Source organism: Eretmochelys imbricata, chromosome 9 (assembly GCF_965152235.1).
Source record: "Eretmochelys imbricata isolate rEreImb1 chromosome 9, rEreImb1.hap1, whole genome shotgun sequence".
Lineage (NCBI taxonomy): Eukaryota > Metazoa > Chordata > Testudines > Cheloniidae > Eretmochelys > Eretmochelys imbricata.
This window is the reverse complement of record NC_135580.1, coordinates 17,715,843-17,734,568: the sequence shown is the minus strand read 5'-3', so window position 1 is coordinate 17,734,568 and position 18,726 is coordinate 17,715,843. Positions and strand designations below refer to the sequence as shown.

Sequence of the window (18,726 nt, the reverse complement as noted above, 5' to 3'; positions counted from 1 at the left end):
CCTGAGCCTGCAGACAGCTTGAAACAGCTTTGAGAGGGGCAAACTGCCCCATGTATCACAATGGGATATTAACTCCAAGACCCACTGCTCTGAGGGGACCTGCCAACACCACCCCTGCAGAGAACTCCATGGGTATGGCGGGGGAAGAGTGCAGCGGACCCAGCCCTCCCACCCAAGTGATACACCCTTCCTGCTACTACTCTATCCATGGGCAGAGGGCATCACATGGCTGTCTCTGCAGCTCCCAAGGGGTGGGGGTGGGGGCTACCTACTGTACCTGGCAAGGAAAAGGGGATCCCATGCCACTTCCTCTGATTCTCTCCAAGTGGTGAATTGGGACCAGCGTGGGGCCCCATTGTCATGGTGTGCCTAGAGCGCTGGGTTGCCTTAATCCAGCCCTGAACATTAGGAAAATCTATTTAATACTCTGATGCATCAATAAACATTTGATTCTTGATTCTCCCCCACTTTTTTATAAGAATGTAATTTCATGGGAGTTCCTCCTGATTGACAGTGGGGTAAATGAGATCAGAATCAGGCCCTAGCACTGGAGCCTTGAAATAGCGTACAATAACCAGCTGTGTTTTGGGGAAATGGCTTTGTCCATTACCATTGAATGTATCAGGGAAATGAGGAAACATGAAATGTCAATCTCTATCTAGATAAATGCAAATTTGGAGAGAATGGATATCTGCCTAGCATTGTCCATAATAAACTGCTCTTCAAAAAGAAGACATCTGAAGCAAGGCACATGCATACAATGCCACCTGAAAAGTCTATTTAAATCTACGTCAGACAAATTATTCATGGACAGCTTATCCTCATATATGAATGGCACTGGTACTCCAGCCAAGGCCACTTTGTTTGGGTTATTACAGGACAAGGTCTCCCTTTAAGAAAAAGAATTCCCAGTTTTGCATTTGTATGTGTAACTCGTGAGTCTATGGAAATCCCCCATGTCCTCTTCTCTGAAACACTTGCACAGTCTTCCATTCACAGGCCAGGATTACGGCTCACGTTACAGTGAAAAATGCAGTTTGGAGAAAACCAACATAGGTTAAAGTGACTTTCTGCTGCTTCAATTAAAAAAAAAAAAGCCTGCAAATTAGGATTGGTTTTATAAGAACAAATAATTAGACTAGAAATAGAGGTTGAAAACAAAATTTAGGTGTAGGGTAACAAAGTGATCTTGCTATGAAACTGTAGGGTCACACAAGTAGTATTTCCTAATTGCTTTTTTTCCTGTTTTAAAACAGAATGTCCACAAGGTACCTATGGTCCATACTGCCAAAGGGCATGTAAATGCGTTAATGGAGGCCACTGTGATACTATGACAGGAACCTGTGATTGTCCTCCTGGCTTCATTGGAGCTGACTGTAGTAAAAGTAAGAGTTCATTAAAAATTAAAGGGGTAATTTAAATCTATATACTGACAAGAGAGAAAAATAAGCATTAATTGAAAATAGTGAAGATAAACAGTAGTTTATTAGTATATAAACAACAGGCAGATCCTGACCAACCCTTCACTCAATAGCAAATCGAGATTCCAGCTTTGTGAAAAATTCTCTTTCAATGCATTTTCTCTTCCTTATGAGAGTGTGAAGCAGGCACGATTGACCCAGGGTTGCAGCCTCTGTGTCCAGTCTCTTCATGAGCAAGATTAAATTGGGAGAGGAGGTCACACTCCTCCTTTTTTGCCCCAAATCTGCTTATTGAGGTACTCACCTACGTAGGATAGGGATATATATTTTTTTTTTGGTCTTTTATCATTCTTCTGTGTGAGCTCATTCAAGAGTGTAGTCATTGTCTGATTTCACCCACATAGCTGTTGCTGGGGCATTAGATGTTCTGGATGAGGTACACCACATGTTGTGATAAGCATGTGTAGGACCCCTGGATCTTGAAAGGTTGTGGAGGGTATTTATCACTGTAGCAATGGAGATGTTTGGACATTTAGAATCTGTTTTTCTGGCAGGATCTAGTGCCACTTTGAGTTGTTATGGCCTGGTCTGTGAAGAGCTTACTTCTGATGATGAGCTTGGTGAGACTGGAGGGTCATTTGAAGGCCAGAAGAGAGGGTTGGGGAAAGATCTCTGTGGGTTGTAATTGATAAATGATACCCCATATGAGTTCCAGTGTGGGGTGGTAGACAACAACTAGGGGTGTGCAGATGATGGGGTTTTTCGCCTGTATTTTCTCAGGCTTCAGGTGGATGAGCACTTACAGGAAAAGTTTGTTTGAAGCCAGTGAGCCTACTCATGTGAATAAATGCTCATGAGGATGAGAAAGAGTTCCACATTCTGGCCCTTGAAGTTTTGCACTGGCACCCTCATAAAAACTGAGTGACTAGAAAGTAATTAAGTCTTCAGTAAATCCCATCTAACCGTGGCAATCTAGTTTACCATTCATAATTTATGACTCTAATGCTAATAAAAAATTACTGCCTTGTTAGCTTTTTCAATTACTTTTTGCAGTTCACTATAACTTTTTTTACAAAACTTAACACTTCACCGTATTTTTGATAATCTGAACTGTTGCTGATCAATAAATGAAATATCAGTGTTATGGGAATGAGGAAATCTTTACTTTAAAGCGGGACCACCATTTAATACTCTAGTGAAGCTTGGTTCCACTTTCATTAGGAAGCTTCGTTGTTTTCACAGTAATGTTTGGTAGAAGATTCCTAATGTCAAGTAAAATTTCAGAGGAAAAACGTAAGCAAATATTTGGACACTTTTCTTTTTGTAAAACTGATTTCTTCAGATTCAAAACCAAGCTGAATGCAGCTTAGAGGAGTCTGCTTGATTAAAAGGAAGGGCCTTAGATTACAAAAAGAAACAAGGGTCTGGACAGCTGGCATGTTTAATGAGAAAAGTTCATGTTTCCTCTAGTTTGTCCTGTAAGCCGCTATGGGAAGGACTGCATCCTGTTGTGCTCCTGTGGTAAAGGGCAGTGTGACCCAGTGACTGGCAAGTGCTACTGTCCACCTGGCCAAATTGGACCCAGTTGTCAGCAAGGTAACAGAACGAGATCCAAGGGCACCCTGTCAATCTAAACATTTACTTGCAGCAGTCAGAAAAAGAAATATCTCAGCCCCACAGATGTAAATAAATTGCCATTATTTATGCCCCTAGGAATTCATTCTGTGAGCAATCGCTGCATTTCCTTATCTCTCTGGAGCAAAATGATGTTTTAAATGTAACCCAGTGTAAGCTGGTGGGCTGAGTCTGTAGCTGCTCCAAACTGTGCAGCTTCAGTTTCTTTGCCCAAGGCTCCTCTGCATTAACACAGAAATATTCAAAATAAGACAAAGCAACCCAAAGTTGCACTGCCCTCAGCATGTCATCTAATAATCATGTTTATTAATGTCATGACTAAGGACCAACCAAGAAAGGGTCCCCATTTTTCTAGGCACTGTAGAGAGTAATGGACAGTCCCTGCCCCAAAGAGTGTATTATCTAAATAGACAAGACAGACATGGGCAGACACCAGGTTGGGGATGGGGTGAACACACAAGACTGAAGACTGCAATGGCAGCAAATGTCATGTTCATTCTACAATAATTCTTTTGGGGCAAGGGGATGGTTAGTTAGGAGGGGATAAGCTAAATGGAAAGAAAAGTGAAGGGAGGGACAGGGCAGTGGAGAAGTGGGTAGGCACAGCACAGGGCAGAGGTGTTCACATACACCCAAAGGCCCAAGTGCCCTGTTACACCAAGTATGTGTAACATACGGTAAAGAGAACTTTCTGCATTCATCGTTTCCTTCTTTTGCATTCATCCTCTTTGAGGCTAATTTTTTTTTAACAACTTTAATTTGCTGTAGTGTGTCCCCAGGGAAGCTATGGCCCCAGCTGCCAGCTAAGGTGTATCTGTAAGAATGGTGGTATCTGTGACCCTGTGAACGGATCTTGTTCCTGTGGACTTGGCTGGACAGGAAGTTATTGTGAGAAAGGTAGTATCTTCTCTCTCTCTTTTGACTCAACAAAGAAGAGGTCAGCAGCAGTATCAGATTTTATAATGAACTGCCACTGGCATTGTACAGTAATTCATGCAACACTTTTGGAAGTAAGACTATGAGTTATATTATTAGTTGGACCTTCTCAGTAATTTGCAAGGGTCACTAGTAGCCTGATGTTTTGATCCTAACAACTAAACTACTCTATAGGAAATTTACTGGGAGCTGTGTGTTAGTGACCTCTCCAAATCTAGGTCTGAAAAAACCCTGCAGGCTGCACTAGCAGGAATGAACCAACCCTCAGACAGTGAGGGCAGGTTCCGATTAATCTTAGTGACTTAGCAGGTACTTTCATCATTGTTGTGGACATTTATGTCCCTAACACAGTTGAACAAATGTTGGGCCATATCCTCAGCTTGTGTAAATCAGTGTAGCTTCCTGACTTTGAGGGACCTAGGCCAACTTACACCAGCTATCCGAGTATATTTACATATTTTTCCAAAGATAACCCTATGTGCAGCTTACTCCAGTGATTTAGATGCTACAGTGATGAGAGCTACCTCAGAAAGAAAATCTTGTTTAGTGTATGCCCCCACCCACAGGCCTCTGAATTGGATAGTCATGCTGATTTGTGCATATCCATAGCAATGGCAGCTAGATATGGAACTGGTGAGAAATGGAAGCAAGGAGTTTCCAGATATACCTATTTGTTGTGACTTGCTCCAGAAACTCTAGAATGTCTTGGCAATGGAGGAGCTACACTTCTGCAAAAAAGCAGATGATATTGATACATGATCACTTTTGCTATCAACAATTTGTGAAGGGTTTTAGTTCGCTATGGTAGGTACCTAATTATGCAAGGGTGTGAAACAGAGTTCTTTCCATTTCCATTAGAAATTACTTAATAATTAATGGCATCCATATATGATACAACAGAAACTGAGAAAACGTACTTTATTTAATGCTTTACATTTAACAGTAAGAAAACATTGATGTAGGTACAAAAAAAACTGAAATGATGCCATTTGTAGTGTATTCTGAGAACGTGCAATTATACTTTTTTTCATCAGTATAAACCATACGGAAAGACAAATTCACAAATGGGAATTGTGGAAAGAAAATGGCTTTTCAGTATTGCATAAACATCCAGATAGTGAAAAATATTTCTCTCACAAATTTGTTAAGTTGTTCCCAGTTATGCAGAAATTTAGTGAACCCATAAAGCAGATAAATTTCACACAGGTGCGGAGGAAATTCACAACAAATAGTTCTTAGCTCTATAAAATCTTTTCTGACTAGTATTATTTCCTTACGTGTCTTTCCAGTGTGAAGTGTGGATAAATAAAACTTTTTGTTCTTTTTATTAACAGAATGTGCCCCGGGTAAATATGGTTCTGATTGCCACTTAAACTGCTCCTGTCAGAACAATGGATCTTGTGACAGGTTTACTGGTTGCTGCCAATGTCCAGAAGGTTACTATGGGCACTCTTGTGAACACAGTAAGTAGACAATCCTCTCAGAGAAAGAAGGCCTCAACTTTGCATCAGCGGTTTGTGTTAGTGGATCCTAAAGCAAGGGCCTGAGTAGTTCTATAGTCCAGCAATAAAATTATGTATGTACCCAGAGCAGTCATGTGCACTTTTTGGCGTTTCAGTTAAAAATTGTCTCTCTTTGCGGCCCTGATTCGGCAAGCTACTTAAGAATGTGCATAATTTCAAGCACATAATCTCATTGAAGTCAATGGGACTACTCACAAGTTTAAAACCACAGATATGCTCAAGTATCTTGCAGAATGAGTGGGGCCCATGTAATAATTATTATTGTTAACTCTCTTCTTGCAGATATAGCAGGAAACTCTCAGACTTACAGGATGGTGTATTCTTTTTCTGCATATACTTTTGTCCCGTTGCCAAAATAACATTTGTAACCTTTCATTTCCCAGCCTGCCCTGCTGGATTTTATGGTCTAAACTGTATTCACTCTTGTGATTGTAAAAATGGAGCTACTTGCAATCCAGTGACTGGACAGTGCATTTGTCCTGAAGGCTATGAAGGTGTCCAGTGTGAAAAAGGTGTGTGTAAACTTTTTTATGTAATTTGGGCCTGGCACCATATGTGTTCTGTCTTCTTACTTCTGTATTTTTCAAAGAAGACTTTATTTATTTTTGGACACTGTGGAATCTTATCATTAACCATTTCACTGTTAATTGTTCTATCAAAAACATCTGGATCAATGACCTTGTCCACAATCACACCATGCTTGTCATGCCCTAACATTCGTCTTTTTGAAAGAATGTTTCCCAAAGGAAAAATTATGACATTCTATCAGATATTCAGATCATTAAAAAGCAAATGAAATGTAGCTATTTCCATACTGCATTCACATCTAGTCCATTATTCTCTCTCCAGTAGTGGACAGTAACATCTGCTTCAGAGGAAGGCACAAGAAAACCTGCAGGAGACAGTTACGGAATAATCTATCCATAGGAAAAAATTCTTTGTGACCCTTATTAGAGCTTGGATTATGCCCTGAAACTCTAAACTCTTGGGTTGTTTACTCAGATCTCTGGATATTCTCGTATCCTATATAAATGTCGAATCCTGTTCTGAATAATGCTAAGCACTTGGTCTCATTGATTAGATGAGTTCCACAGGTTACTTTCATAAAACAAATTGCTTCTATACAGTTTTAAGTTTGCCACTAACATTTCAAATAAGAGTATCAACTAGATTAAGTGAGTATTCTTACCTCTCATGTTGAAAGTTACATAACATTTCTCTGCTGGTTGTTTGATTAAAAATCAAATGAAGTACCTAATTGCAACAGTGCTGGGGCATGTTACAAATACCTGCAATAGGTTGAATTAGATTTAGCCTGAATAAAAAGAAAGTATGCAAGTATTAAGGCTCTTCCATCTGTAAGTCTTTCATTAAAGTGTGGCAATTCATACTAGATTCACATTCGAGCTCATGAGTTCTAGGAGATATGAGTGAAAGATTCTACCGAAATAACATGTTTCTTGCTATTGGCGTGTACAGCACATAAAAAAGTGTTCTTTTTGTTAGGCTGTAATGTTGGAAGATTTGGAGACAAATGTCAGCATCAGTGTGACTGTGAAGGAGTAGCCTCATGTGAACCTGTAACTGGAAGATGCCTTTGCCCACCTGGCAGGACTGGAGACAAATGCACCATTGGTAAGATCATTAAACACCCTTCAAGGGCTGATTTACACAAGACTTTTGTACCTATACATGGGCTTAGAAACTTATCAGTACAACCCCCTTGTGTGGGTGCAGTTATGCAGGATTGCTATCAGGATGGCTCATTCCCTGTGGGAATAAGCTATGCCAATATAAGAACCTTTTTAAGGAGGTGGTACCACTTTTAACTATATCAGTTTCTAAACCAATATAGTTATAGTGGTAGAAAAACTGTATGTGGACCATCCCTAAAATGTTATTCTCCTCTATTTTACAACAACACACTACCAATGGATACATTCAGAAACTCACAAACAGCAACTGTGCAGAGTAAGGGAGGACTCTTGCAGGGGGCTGTAAACTGGACTTCGGAGATATTTCTGCTTGCTTTTGCACTCAGACTTATGGGCAGAGCTTTGCAAACCAAGGCCAAAGCTGTGTCAAGGATCTATGATTCCACCCTCATGTGGAAACATTGACCATTGTCCCCAGAGAACAATAATACAGGAGCTATAGCAGCTACTGCCGGCTCTGGGCTACAGAAGTTGTCTTAGGGTATGTCTACACTGCAATTAAAAACCCACAGCTGGCCCTTGGGAGCTGATGGGGGCTAAGGAGCTCTAAATGTTCAGGCTTGGGCTGGAGCCAGGGCTTTAGTACCCTGTGCGGTGGAAGGGTCCCAGAGCTTGGGCTTCAGCCTGAGCTTCAACATCTATACCACAATTAAATAACCCATTAGCCTGAGCCCCATGAGCCCAAGTCAGCTGGCATGGGCCAGCCACAGGTGTCTAATTACAGTGTAGACATACTCTTACAGGCCCTGATCCAAGTAAACTCCCCAGCACGCAGCAGGCCCTTGGAGTGTGTACTAGGTAACTGATTTGCTCAGCAAGGTAGAATTCTTCCCTATGTATCAAAATTATAAAAGTGGGGGAGAAAATTCTAGTTTTTTCTTTACAACAGCTGAGTCCTAATGAAATTGTGGTAGTTGTGACAGAGTGTAGATGGCAGCTAAAATCCTCATGCCAGATTCTGATCTCAGTCACACTGGCAGAAATCCAGAGTAACTGTACTGAAGTAAATGGAATTAAACTTGAGCGCGGAATCAGGTCCCCATTATAAAAGGTAAAAAATACTAAAGTAAACATGCTGAGTCACTACTAATATTTTAAGATCTCAGTTGGAGAATACCAGAACCACTTTTCAAGGGTCCTTTTGTTCTGGGAAATAGCATGAAGCAGTTAAAAATGGAGCACATTATCAATGAAAACGAGAGGTTAAATAATTGCTGGAAACTTACAAGTTGGTGCAACCCAAAAGCTAAAAAAGAAAATGACTTGCTTCCCCTGCTGCACTGTCCTGTGGTCAAAAATCAATCTCCAGACCCTGTGGTCTGAATGGAGAGTTGAACCACACAATACAGTGAGTAAGGCTGCATGAATCCAAAGATCTTGCCAGTGACTTTAGGCAGAAATGAAACGCAAGGGGGAAGCTTAGCGTTGAAAATGTGAGCAAAGTTTCTGCTTCTTTCAAAGAAAGGGAGGGATTTTTATTTTCTTAAACCTGCTAGTCACAACCCCCATCCATGAAAAGCAGTTATGGAGCAGGTTTTATTTGCGTTTTTATTTTCAATTAGGCTCCGTTCATCTGTGATATAACTGTGAACAGCTGTGACTATGCAGCAGCTATAAAGATAAAAGGCCTGATTTTAATTTGAACTCTGGTAAGGCACCCATTAAACAGCCAAAATGTTAATTAAAAAAAAAGAGAGAATATAACAAGCTTTTATGGGACCTCTTTTTTCTGGTAAATTAGCATTGCAGACTTTCAAACAGATGTCTTAAATACACTTTGTTGTTATCATGAAAATGTGGTATTACATAAATAAAAATCAGGTCCAGAGGTGTTCAGGAGACCCTGTCTCATAACATTTCCTAATTGAAAAAACCAAGCTTCTGAGACCAAGCGAAGAATTCCCCCACACGTGGGTTAGTAGCTGAAACGGCAATTGGAAACATTTTTATTTACATACTGCTTGGTGCAGTGAAAGGGAAAAGATTCTTTATATTTACAATGAGTTCTTTGGGGGGGAAGAGCTGTTATTTACAATGTATTTAGCACCCTGCCTTCCCAGCCTGCTGCTACGTTTTCCTCCAGGCATGTATCCTAAGTGCATAAACAACTTTGAAAAGGTGTGATGAAAATGAGGCACAAAACCTATTTACTCATCTCTTGCAGTGGAGATAGATGATCATGAAAAAGCATAATGATGTTTTACTAGCCTGGTGAATAGAATCGGTAAATAGAATTTTGCATGATGGGCATAACACCTACCGCACCCCCAGCACTTCTAGTTCCAGCACTCTTGTCTCCCTGTAGTATCCAGCCTCTCATAGGATACTCACAGAATTACCAGCTTTGCTGTCCCCCAGAGAGCAGTGTAGGCAAAGCTTGGCTGGTACAACTCAGGCCCTTTATAACATCACAGCACTGAGATATAGTTATAGTGAAAACAGTCATAAATTTATTACCAGAAATAAAGATTTCAGAGATACTGAGTAGGGATAATAGAAACAGAAATGGTTACATATAAAACAAAAAGTACAGCACACTTCTTAGAGTCTAAAGTTATCTTTAACAGGCTAAAATCCCTAGTCTAAAGCACTTTCTAACCTAAAATGACTCCCCACATTACCAGCGAAAATGGTTGAGATCCACCTTTCATGGATGCAAAACGCACAGTTCTTTTTTGCTGCCTCAGTGATGGATAACAAGATGTCCTTTTGCTTTTCCTTATATTTCCCAAAACTCATTGTTTTGTCCCCGCGGTTGCCTTCACGTGTTGGTGTTGTCTCCATATCCAAAACAGGCTTCCATTGTGTTGTCTTCAGTGCTTAATCTACATAAGAACCTCGGCAAACAGGTGAATATACATCTATTTGCCTGGCAAAACCTATTTGTCAATCCAGCCTAGGGCACAGAATCTAAAATATATTTTTAGTACATAAGTACAACTCCTTAAATATCATCTGTACTTCTTGCAATGATTATGAGACTCAGTAGGACATAAGCTTTTTATTAGGCACCTCACATGACCCTTTTTGGATAAATATTATGAAAGCACTGTGGAGGTGTAGTGAGTTTGTTGGGCCTGATAGAAGTTGCTGTTACAGAACAGTGAACCCTTTGCCAGTTGGCATTGAGAGGTTCTTAGGGTCATAAAGGGTGATATGAAATAATTTTCAGATTGACTCTGCCTGTCTTGGTTTATGTGAAGATTACATAGTGCCATGCATAGAGAGCCAAGAATTGCACTGGGTAATTGTGGAAGCCAGTAAGAATCTATAAAATGACAATAGCCTGCTTGAAGAAATCCGCAACTCCCTTTCAGTGGTTTAGTTCAGGGGGCATAAGTTTGTCACCATCCACTCTCATACCTGCTACAGTTCTCATATTGGGAACTTCTTTAAGACTTTTTGACCATGAATTGGCTGGACCAGTGAGGCAGGACCAGTTAGTGGATGACAAACACAGGCTTCAAGGCTTTCCAAAATGTGTGTTTTTTCTTATTGTTTAGCAAGTCTGGGTCTCTAATTGTTTTCATGGTACTAACAGAGTATGCTAGATGAGCAGTGGAGGTGTGTAGCAAGGTCCAAGGCAATTAATCATACAGGATAATAAGTCAGTTCTCCTCCTTTCTTTGTTTTATACAGATGAGTATTTACCTTAGGCAAAAGAGAGGTCAGCTTTTTAACACAACAAAAACCTTCAGCAATTTGGAATGGGCAAATAACGATAGTCAGTGATATTTTCTGTTCCAGAGCTGACCCCAACAAAGTTTTACCACGTCACACCCAGATCACAAATGGAGAATGACATTTCGATTCTCAGTTGAGCCATTCAGAGTTTTTTCCAGTGAAAAAGCCAGGAATTTTCATGATCTCTCAGGGAGAAAAATCCCCAGCTTCAAACTGTGTGAGACATTTTCCCCTGAAACTCTGATATTGGCTCAAAGTTAATCTGCCCTGTTTTCTATATGTTTTCTACACCATTCCCCATCTTCTACCAAGGTCAGGGCCTATGTCTTATACTGAACTTCTCTAATGAATTGTGACACATGGTTCTATTGGTTCCTGAGAAGAAGCCTTGTTCTCCTCTCCTTACCCATATCCTCCCCCCTCCTCTTTTCTGCTTCTTCCTTTCCTTTCAGACCCTCTTCTCTACCCAAAGTGCTTAGCTGAGTCAGAGACACTAAGCGGTTTTAAATCTGTGCAGTAAACATTTGCTGAAATGTTTTGCCCTTCCAGAATGCAGGTCAGACCAGTATGGCCCCAGCTGCTCTCTGAGATGCCAGTGTGCCAACAAATCCCAGTGTCATCCTCACAATGGGAGCTGCATGTGTCCTGCCAAGTGGATGGGGCCAACCTGTGAAGAAGGTAACACAGGAAAGAGATGGTAGCTCTTCTAAACAGAAAATTTCAAAGAAGTGTCTGCTTATCTTGGGAAAGAATGCAGTTGAAAGGCCAGATTTGTCACTATTTGGGTTCCACGGGATTGTGCCAGTGGAATGTGGGCTCTGAGCCCCTGGCAGCAGAAAGTCCACCTGGAGGGGGTTGGAATGTTTAAGCGACCCATGTTAGCCACTCTGCTAGAGGGCCTGAAGCTAGCTGTTGCAGCCATCAAAGTAGATAGGAACATTCCAGGAGGAGGTGAGGATTGACCAGCTGGGAGATGTACTTATTCAGCATGTCTGAGGGGGGGGGCCCACTGAAGTCCCAGATGCAATTTAAAGCTAGTTTCCCTCAACAAAGACAAAGGCCTGAATGCCTACCACACGTAATACTGTAAATGCCTCCCACTGCACAGCTGTACCTCTTTTGCCCCCTCCCTCCACCCCCGGGGGGGCATGCCTAAAATTTGTTCAACTCACAGCCTCAGGAAGGTAAAGAAGGAAGTTAATGATCAATGTATATCTCCCATACACTCGAAGTTCAATGACATATCTACCTATTGTTAATTACGAGATACCAAGCTGAAATGCTATTGATGGCCCGATGGGTAGGTGAGACAGTGGAAAATAGAGATCCTCTCTGCTTTGTGAGGGTATTAAAAACCCCATGACACTCTTTCCCAGGGTCCTTAGTTTAAATTACCCCTTTCGTCTGTGATATGTAGTGCTGACAGTTCATTAATGTTACCATACAATTCTGCATTTAGTTTGGGAAACACTTTAGGATCCATCGATATGAAAGATCTAAATGCAAGTGGCCTTTGCCGTTATTACTGAGGTCATTCTCTCTGTCTATAACCTAGGAAACAAGCATCACCTAGTCCTCTGCTTGCTGATGGAGGCTGCATTATCAAAATGTTTATTGTGTAACCTATATTAAATCTCATACAGTTGCATTATATGGCCCCAAAACTATTTCTACTTAATTCTCTAGGAGGCCCTCCAAAACTTCCTTCTTATGAAGAACAAACTCAGGAATGAGGGAATGCTTTTTCAAGATCTCTACAACAGTAATGCTTGGACTAATAAATGAATTGTTTTATAGGCACAGACAGTATTTAAACTTGGGTACAAGAACTGCTTGAATTCAGTTTGAACTGTGCTGAAATATTCACACTTTTTCATGGAAGACAACAGTGGCCAATAAGTAGTTTGGATCCCTTTTTAAAACTTCTAACCTGTTTCATTTATTTATTCTTAACCTCCTACTTCTCAATTAATCCACTCTGGACATTCTTTCAGATTCCCGTTGTCACGTATTGTTTGAATTACATGTGGGGGAAAATATTTTTAGCAATACTGATATTTCAAGACTATCATGATAAAAAATGTAATATACACATTTACAATAAGCCACATTAAATACCAGTGGCTTTCTAAACCCAGCTGACAAGGAGACTGGTGATAATACCTATTTGAACTCCAAGGTCTCAAGCTTAGATCTGGTTTATGTAAAAGAGTCTAGCTACCAGAGAACAGAATGGAATCTGTATGGGTTTTCTTCATGTAGATTCAGTTTTGCTGGTTTGTCAAAGTCAAACCATTGAGTGGCTCTCAAAGAAACATCCCCTTTTCATTTCAGAAGAAAGGTATATCTTTTGAGGATGCTGTGGGAAGCAGGCAGAGATGTCTGATTATTGGTGATTTTAAGATAAATTATATCTCCTTTGTAAACAAGACATTGTACTGTGCTTGTACTACCCAGTTTGGTGAAGTTAGACGTTAAATTCTGAGAATTTAAAATGGTTCTGACTTTGTTCAATGTTATCTGTTGGTCACTTTGTAAAACAAAGTGATCATGGTTACTGAAAATATAGTTAATACTATTTTTGTCCATTTTACAGGTTATCCTTTTAATATAGGACTAAGTAACTGTAAAGATATAATGTTCTGGATTTTTAGTGTCCTGACCCTCATGGGATGAAAGACTTAATGGCACCAATTTGTACCATTGTTCTGATTGGTTAGAAGTTATAAGCCTGTTCATAGCAACTCTCAGTCTGACTGGGTAAAAAGTGGAACTTACTCAAAAGTGGCATGGAATTTAGCGAAAGATTGTATGTGTTGCCACTTAAGCTCTCTTTCACACATCATGACACTAAAGGCGAGACTGCAGGAAAAGGCCCTGGTTTTCCTTTTAAAAGGTTCATCGTTGCAATTGTGGTAGTCTCTGATTTCTGCAGTCAGACACTGTCCAGATAAAGCATCCCAAGCTTCAGCTGAGGTCTTGAACAATTCATTAGCTGCCCAGTCAGTAGCAGGCCACTGTTGCTCACCTGGGACTTGAACTCCGGTTGTGATCTATTGAGAGCGATTAGAGGTTTGGTAGGCATTTGTTAAGCATAATGAAAGTATGACTATTGTTATCCATGACTACGCTGTTATTGAAAGTAATTCCAAACATTCCTGTGACAATAACAGAATTAATTAACCAACAGTGCTTTGAGCCAGAAAGACACTGGGCCTAATTTTGATCTCACACCAGTTCTACTTAGTAACACAATGGACATGAGTGGAGTTATTCCCAGTTTACATTGATGTAAATGAGGGCAGAAACAGCGATGGCCTGGAGTTACCCAGAAACAAACAACTCTCAGTGGGCCTAGACCAGCTGCTGCTGTCATTTTAAGTCTCCTTTTTAAAGACACACTGCCCTGATTCTCAACTTACAGTAGTGTAATTCAGGAGTAACTCCACTGAAGTGAATGGAGTTTATACCAGGCTCAAACTGTGAGAGAGGAGACTCCAATGCCTTGTTTTTAACTACAAGAGAGATATGCAATACAAGGCAAAAGTGACTGCCCAAAAAAACATAGATATTGCAAGTAATGCATTATGCTCAGGACTTTGAACTTAGGGACAATACCCACAGTCTTTGGACAAATGTATGGTTTGTTTACTCAGCAACTGATGCACAAAGAACCAATTTTGGCATATGCTATTTTGTAGTGGTACACAATGTTTACTGTTTTTCATAATACATGTATTTAACTGTAATAAGAGCTGCTTACCAAAGAACCCTTTAAGAAGCCATATTTATAAGCAGAACCTGTGTTTTCAAAGGACTGTTCTATTTTTCTTACCATACCCCTCTTTATTTTAGTGTATTCTTGTTTACATTTTCCACAGTACTTTAACTGAGCACTGTAAATATGTACTGGAAATGGAATTAATAATTTTGTCTGTACTGTTTTTTAAAACAATTACCCAAGTAAGACATAAGACACATTGTCAAGAAAACAATAAGAATAATATAGGTTATTTCCCACCGAATTAGAGGCCCAGCTAGAACTGGTCAGGAATATTTTGAAAAACATTTTTCATCAGAAGAGGCTAGTTCCTCAGAACCAAAACTGTTTGCATAAATGGGGTCAGTTCTGACAAATTTTGTCTATGCAAACATTTTTTAAAAGAAAATTTTGAAATGGTCAAACCAGGATCTTTTGATATTTTTCTGGTTGAAAAGACTTTTTGTTTTGAAATGTAAGTTAATTTATGGAAACAAAGAATTATGAAACACTTTGACATTCAGAATGGAATATTTTGATTGACTTGTGCAAAAAAAAATTGGATTGTCAATTAGCAGAAATTTTTGAGGATGACTTTTTGTTCCAATTTGGATCAGGGAAATGTTTTTGAAATCTCAAATGATTACAGGATGGGAAAATCATTTTCTGCCCAGGGCTAGGCCCAAGATCTGTTATCATTAGTTAGGTACTAACTAATTGAAAACTTACTTGGAATATTGTGAACAATTTGTGGGTGCTACTTCTTACCGTTGGTGAACAACATTTACCAAAGAGGGAATTATGTGCCTACAGAGTGTTGTTAAATAAACTACATGGGCTTTTTTGTCCTGGGAAAGGTGTTAAATAGTTTTCTGTTACACTCATTTTGTTAAACTGTGGCAAATGAGTTTTATTTGTTACTAAAACAATGTCATACATTTTAATAGATCATTTATTCTGTTTAGTAAAATACCAGTATAAACTGCTAGGATGACAGTTAGCATTGAAATGTGTTGGCAATGACACCTGTCAGGAATGATCTAGATTATACTTAGTCCTGCCATGAGTGCAGGGGGACTGGACTAGATCCCTTCCTGTCCTATGATTTAGTATATTTTAAATTCATTTGTATCTTCAGCTTGGTGCACTCTCCTTGGCAACCTATTTCCCATGTCATGTCAGTCAGTCATAGTGGAATTTCTAGACATTCGTGGACTTTGTATTCTGAATATAACAAGCATGTTATATGAACACACAGGTCACTACTGCTCTTTTACATTGGTGTAAATCTGAATCAACTCCAGACTTACAAGCAGCTAAATGGGTAGACTATGACCTGATGAAGCCAGCAGAATTCTACTCAATGTGAGTTTAAGCAAGCAGTGCAGCATGTTTTAGGTTAGATTTCTATAATTATAATACTATCTTCATAGGGAAACCATCAGGATTTTGAAAATTCCCTGCTCCTCACTGCCAAAACTTACTGTTCTACTTTTATCCTTTTTATGTTTAAGAACCATAGCTATTAAAGTTTGCCCAGATTTCTTATTAACCCTATTATTTTGATTGGCTGCAGGTTTCTGTTTGCCTAAGTAATAACCAGCACAGTATCAGAAATTGCCAACAGGACAAACATGGAAATTATGGACACATTTTGGAAGCATCACTGATTGTTATTGCTGGTTTACCCATGCCAAAAAAAATCATGTTTATTTCAGAATTTATTCTTTTACCAGGGAGAAGGGAACAGAGTCCTAGGAATAGCTCTTTACTCCTCGGGGCATTCTGCGCCAAAAAATAAAAATTCTATGCATAATATTTTAAAATTTGGAAAAATTCTGCACATTTTCTTTGTCAAATAAATGTGGAGGCTCCAGCATGGCATTGGGGAGCGCAGACCACTGGCTGCACAGAGGTGGGAGATCACTGTACAGCTCCCACCCGGGGCACAGACTCAGCAGTGAGGCTGCACCCAACTCTGACTCAGCACAAGGACTGGGCCTGCCCCAGAAACACTCCAGGGCCCTGCCCCTCCATGCCAGGTGCCCCAGGTGTGGGCAGGCAGATATGGCAAGGCAGGATCCAAGTGTGGAGGGCCTTAGTGTGGGAGATCCAGGTGTGGGTTGAGAGGGTTCTGTGTGGAGCAATCTATGTGGAGGCGGCTCAGTGGGGGATCCGGGTGTGGGGGGGATCTGGATGCATAGGGGCTTGTTGGGGGGTTCTGGGTGAAAGGGTAATGGGACTCTGTAGGAGGGTCCAGGTGAAGGTGGTTGGGGCTCAGCAAGGAGGGGCTATGGGTGTGGGGGGGGATAGAGCTCGGCAAGGGGGTCTAGGTGTGGGGGACTCAGTGGGAGGGGGTGCAGATGCTGGGGTAGTGAGGCTCAGTGGGGTGGGGATCCAGGTGCAGTTGGTTGGGGCTCAGTAGGGTGGGGATCCAGGTGCGGGTGACTCATCGGGATGGTGCAGGGGCCGGGGTACTTATCAGGGAGGGTTCTGGGTGCAGGTCGTGGGGTGTAAGGCTCAGCGGGAGGGTCTGAGTATGAGAGAGTCTGGATGCACAGGGTTTGCGTGGATGGGGGAGCAGCTCCCTGTACAGTGATCCCTCCCCCTGCAGCTGAAGAGCAATGGGTGCAGGAATTGGGGCGGGGAGGGAGGGGAGCTTGCAGAGCTTCCTACAGCTGGGGCAGAAATCTGGGGGTGGGTCTGACCCAGTCCTGGGTGCCGTGCAGGGGAAGAGGAAGTCCCATCCCACTCAGCCCATCTGGGACTAGCAGCTGAGCCTGGCGCAGGGTAAGAGCCACCAGCTGGGTCTTCCCCAGTCCCACCTCCTGCCCCACAGTGATTTACCTCTCTGCCAGCTGCCCTGGGCACCTGAAATATACTGCTGGGGAGGGTTACATGACCGCGCTTGTGGATTCTCTTTGCTTCTCTGTCAGAAAGTCATTTTGCTGGGGGAAACAAAGAAATCTGTGGAGGATATAAATTCTGCACACGCGCAGTGGCACAGAATTCCCCCAGGAGTAGCTCTTATTGAAGTAAATAAGAGTTATGTGCATATACTACATTCCCTTGTGAATCTATGGACTCATAAACCTCCACCTTCTTGTTCTTTTAAACTTGTGCAATTGGGTCAGATACTCTATAAGGCCATGACCTGCAAAAGGATCCACAAGCACTGATGCATGACCCACATGGTGATCCAGTGAATCTGTTCACCAATGGAACTCCATGCTGGATAATGGTCATGCCTGCTAAGGCCTTTGTAGGATCAAAATCTTAAAGTCTAAAGTTCCAAAGCTATATCATATTTGTAAAGCATAAATTGTTTATTCTGTTCTTTTTATTGCTTTTAATAAACATGTGCATAGCAATAATATGTCTCTGAATTTATAACCACTACTCCAAGCGTATGTGAGATGTTACTCAAAACTGTACTGTACTTTCTGTTGTACACATATCATGTTGAAATGGTGCTAATTTTTAATAAACTTGTTAATAAAATTTAATCATATTCCCGTCTTGTTGATAATCTGTAAGGACTAAGGCAACAGATTGTGCTGTGGAACAAATTCTGCTCTCTTGCACCAGTGTAAATCCAGAGTGAGTCCACTGAAATTATACTAATTTTAAGTGAGAGAAGAATCAGGCTTTATGTAAATAAGAGCAATATGTTCAATAAATATATGACTAAATACAAAGAACTATGGACGAGATCATCTTCTAGTGGGGTCTAAGTTTGATGAGAATCAGTTGTTAAACATGAGGGTGATGGGCGTGTTAGCAAAGCCTGGATACACAGCATCAATCCTGTCTGAAGAAGACTATTACAAAACGTTGCATTTCTGGAGGAACTGGGTACTATTCATTTGAAGGTATTTGAAAACACACACCTGCAGGCTCCCATCAGAGCCCTTGGAGTCTTCCCAGAGCCTAATACCTGTCATACAAATAGTCTCATTCGCCTTAAGGGTATTGTCTTCTCACACTGGTAGGAACTAAAGGAACACATGTGAACACTAAAGGCCAAATAATGCAATAAATGTGAGGTGTTT

At 40.9% G+C, this 18,726-nt stretch overlaps 1 protein-coding gene across 1 annotated transcript in view; it reads left to right on the top strand.

The window, feature by feature from the left end:
- LOC144270210 (uncharacterized) overlaps positions 1-12,647 on the top strand; it is a 286,613-nt gene extending 273,966 nt beyond the window's left edge. The window contains exons 31-38 of the mRNA XM_077826532.1: positions 1,257-1,385; positions 2,892-3,017; positions 3,825-3,953; positions 5,327-5,455; positions 5,899-6,027; positions 7,022-7,150; positions 11,464-11,592; positions 12,601-12,647. Coding sequence (XP_077682658.1) covers positions 1,257-1,385; positions 2,892-3,017; positions 3,825-3,953; positions 5,327-5,455; positions 5,899-6,027; positions 7,022-7,150; positions 11,464-11,592; positions 12,601-12,647 — 947 coding nt within the window. The remainder of the gene's footprint in view (positions 1-1,256; positions 1,386-2,891; positions 3,018-3,824; positions 3,954-5,326; positions 5,456-5,898; positions 6,028-7,021; positions 7,151-11,463; positions 11,593-12,600) is intronic.
- The last annotated feature ends 6,079 nt before the right edge of the window (positions 12,648-18,726 follow it).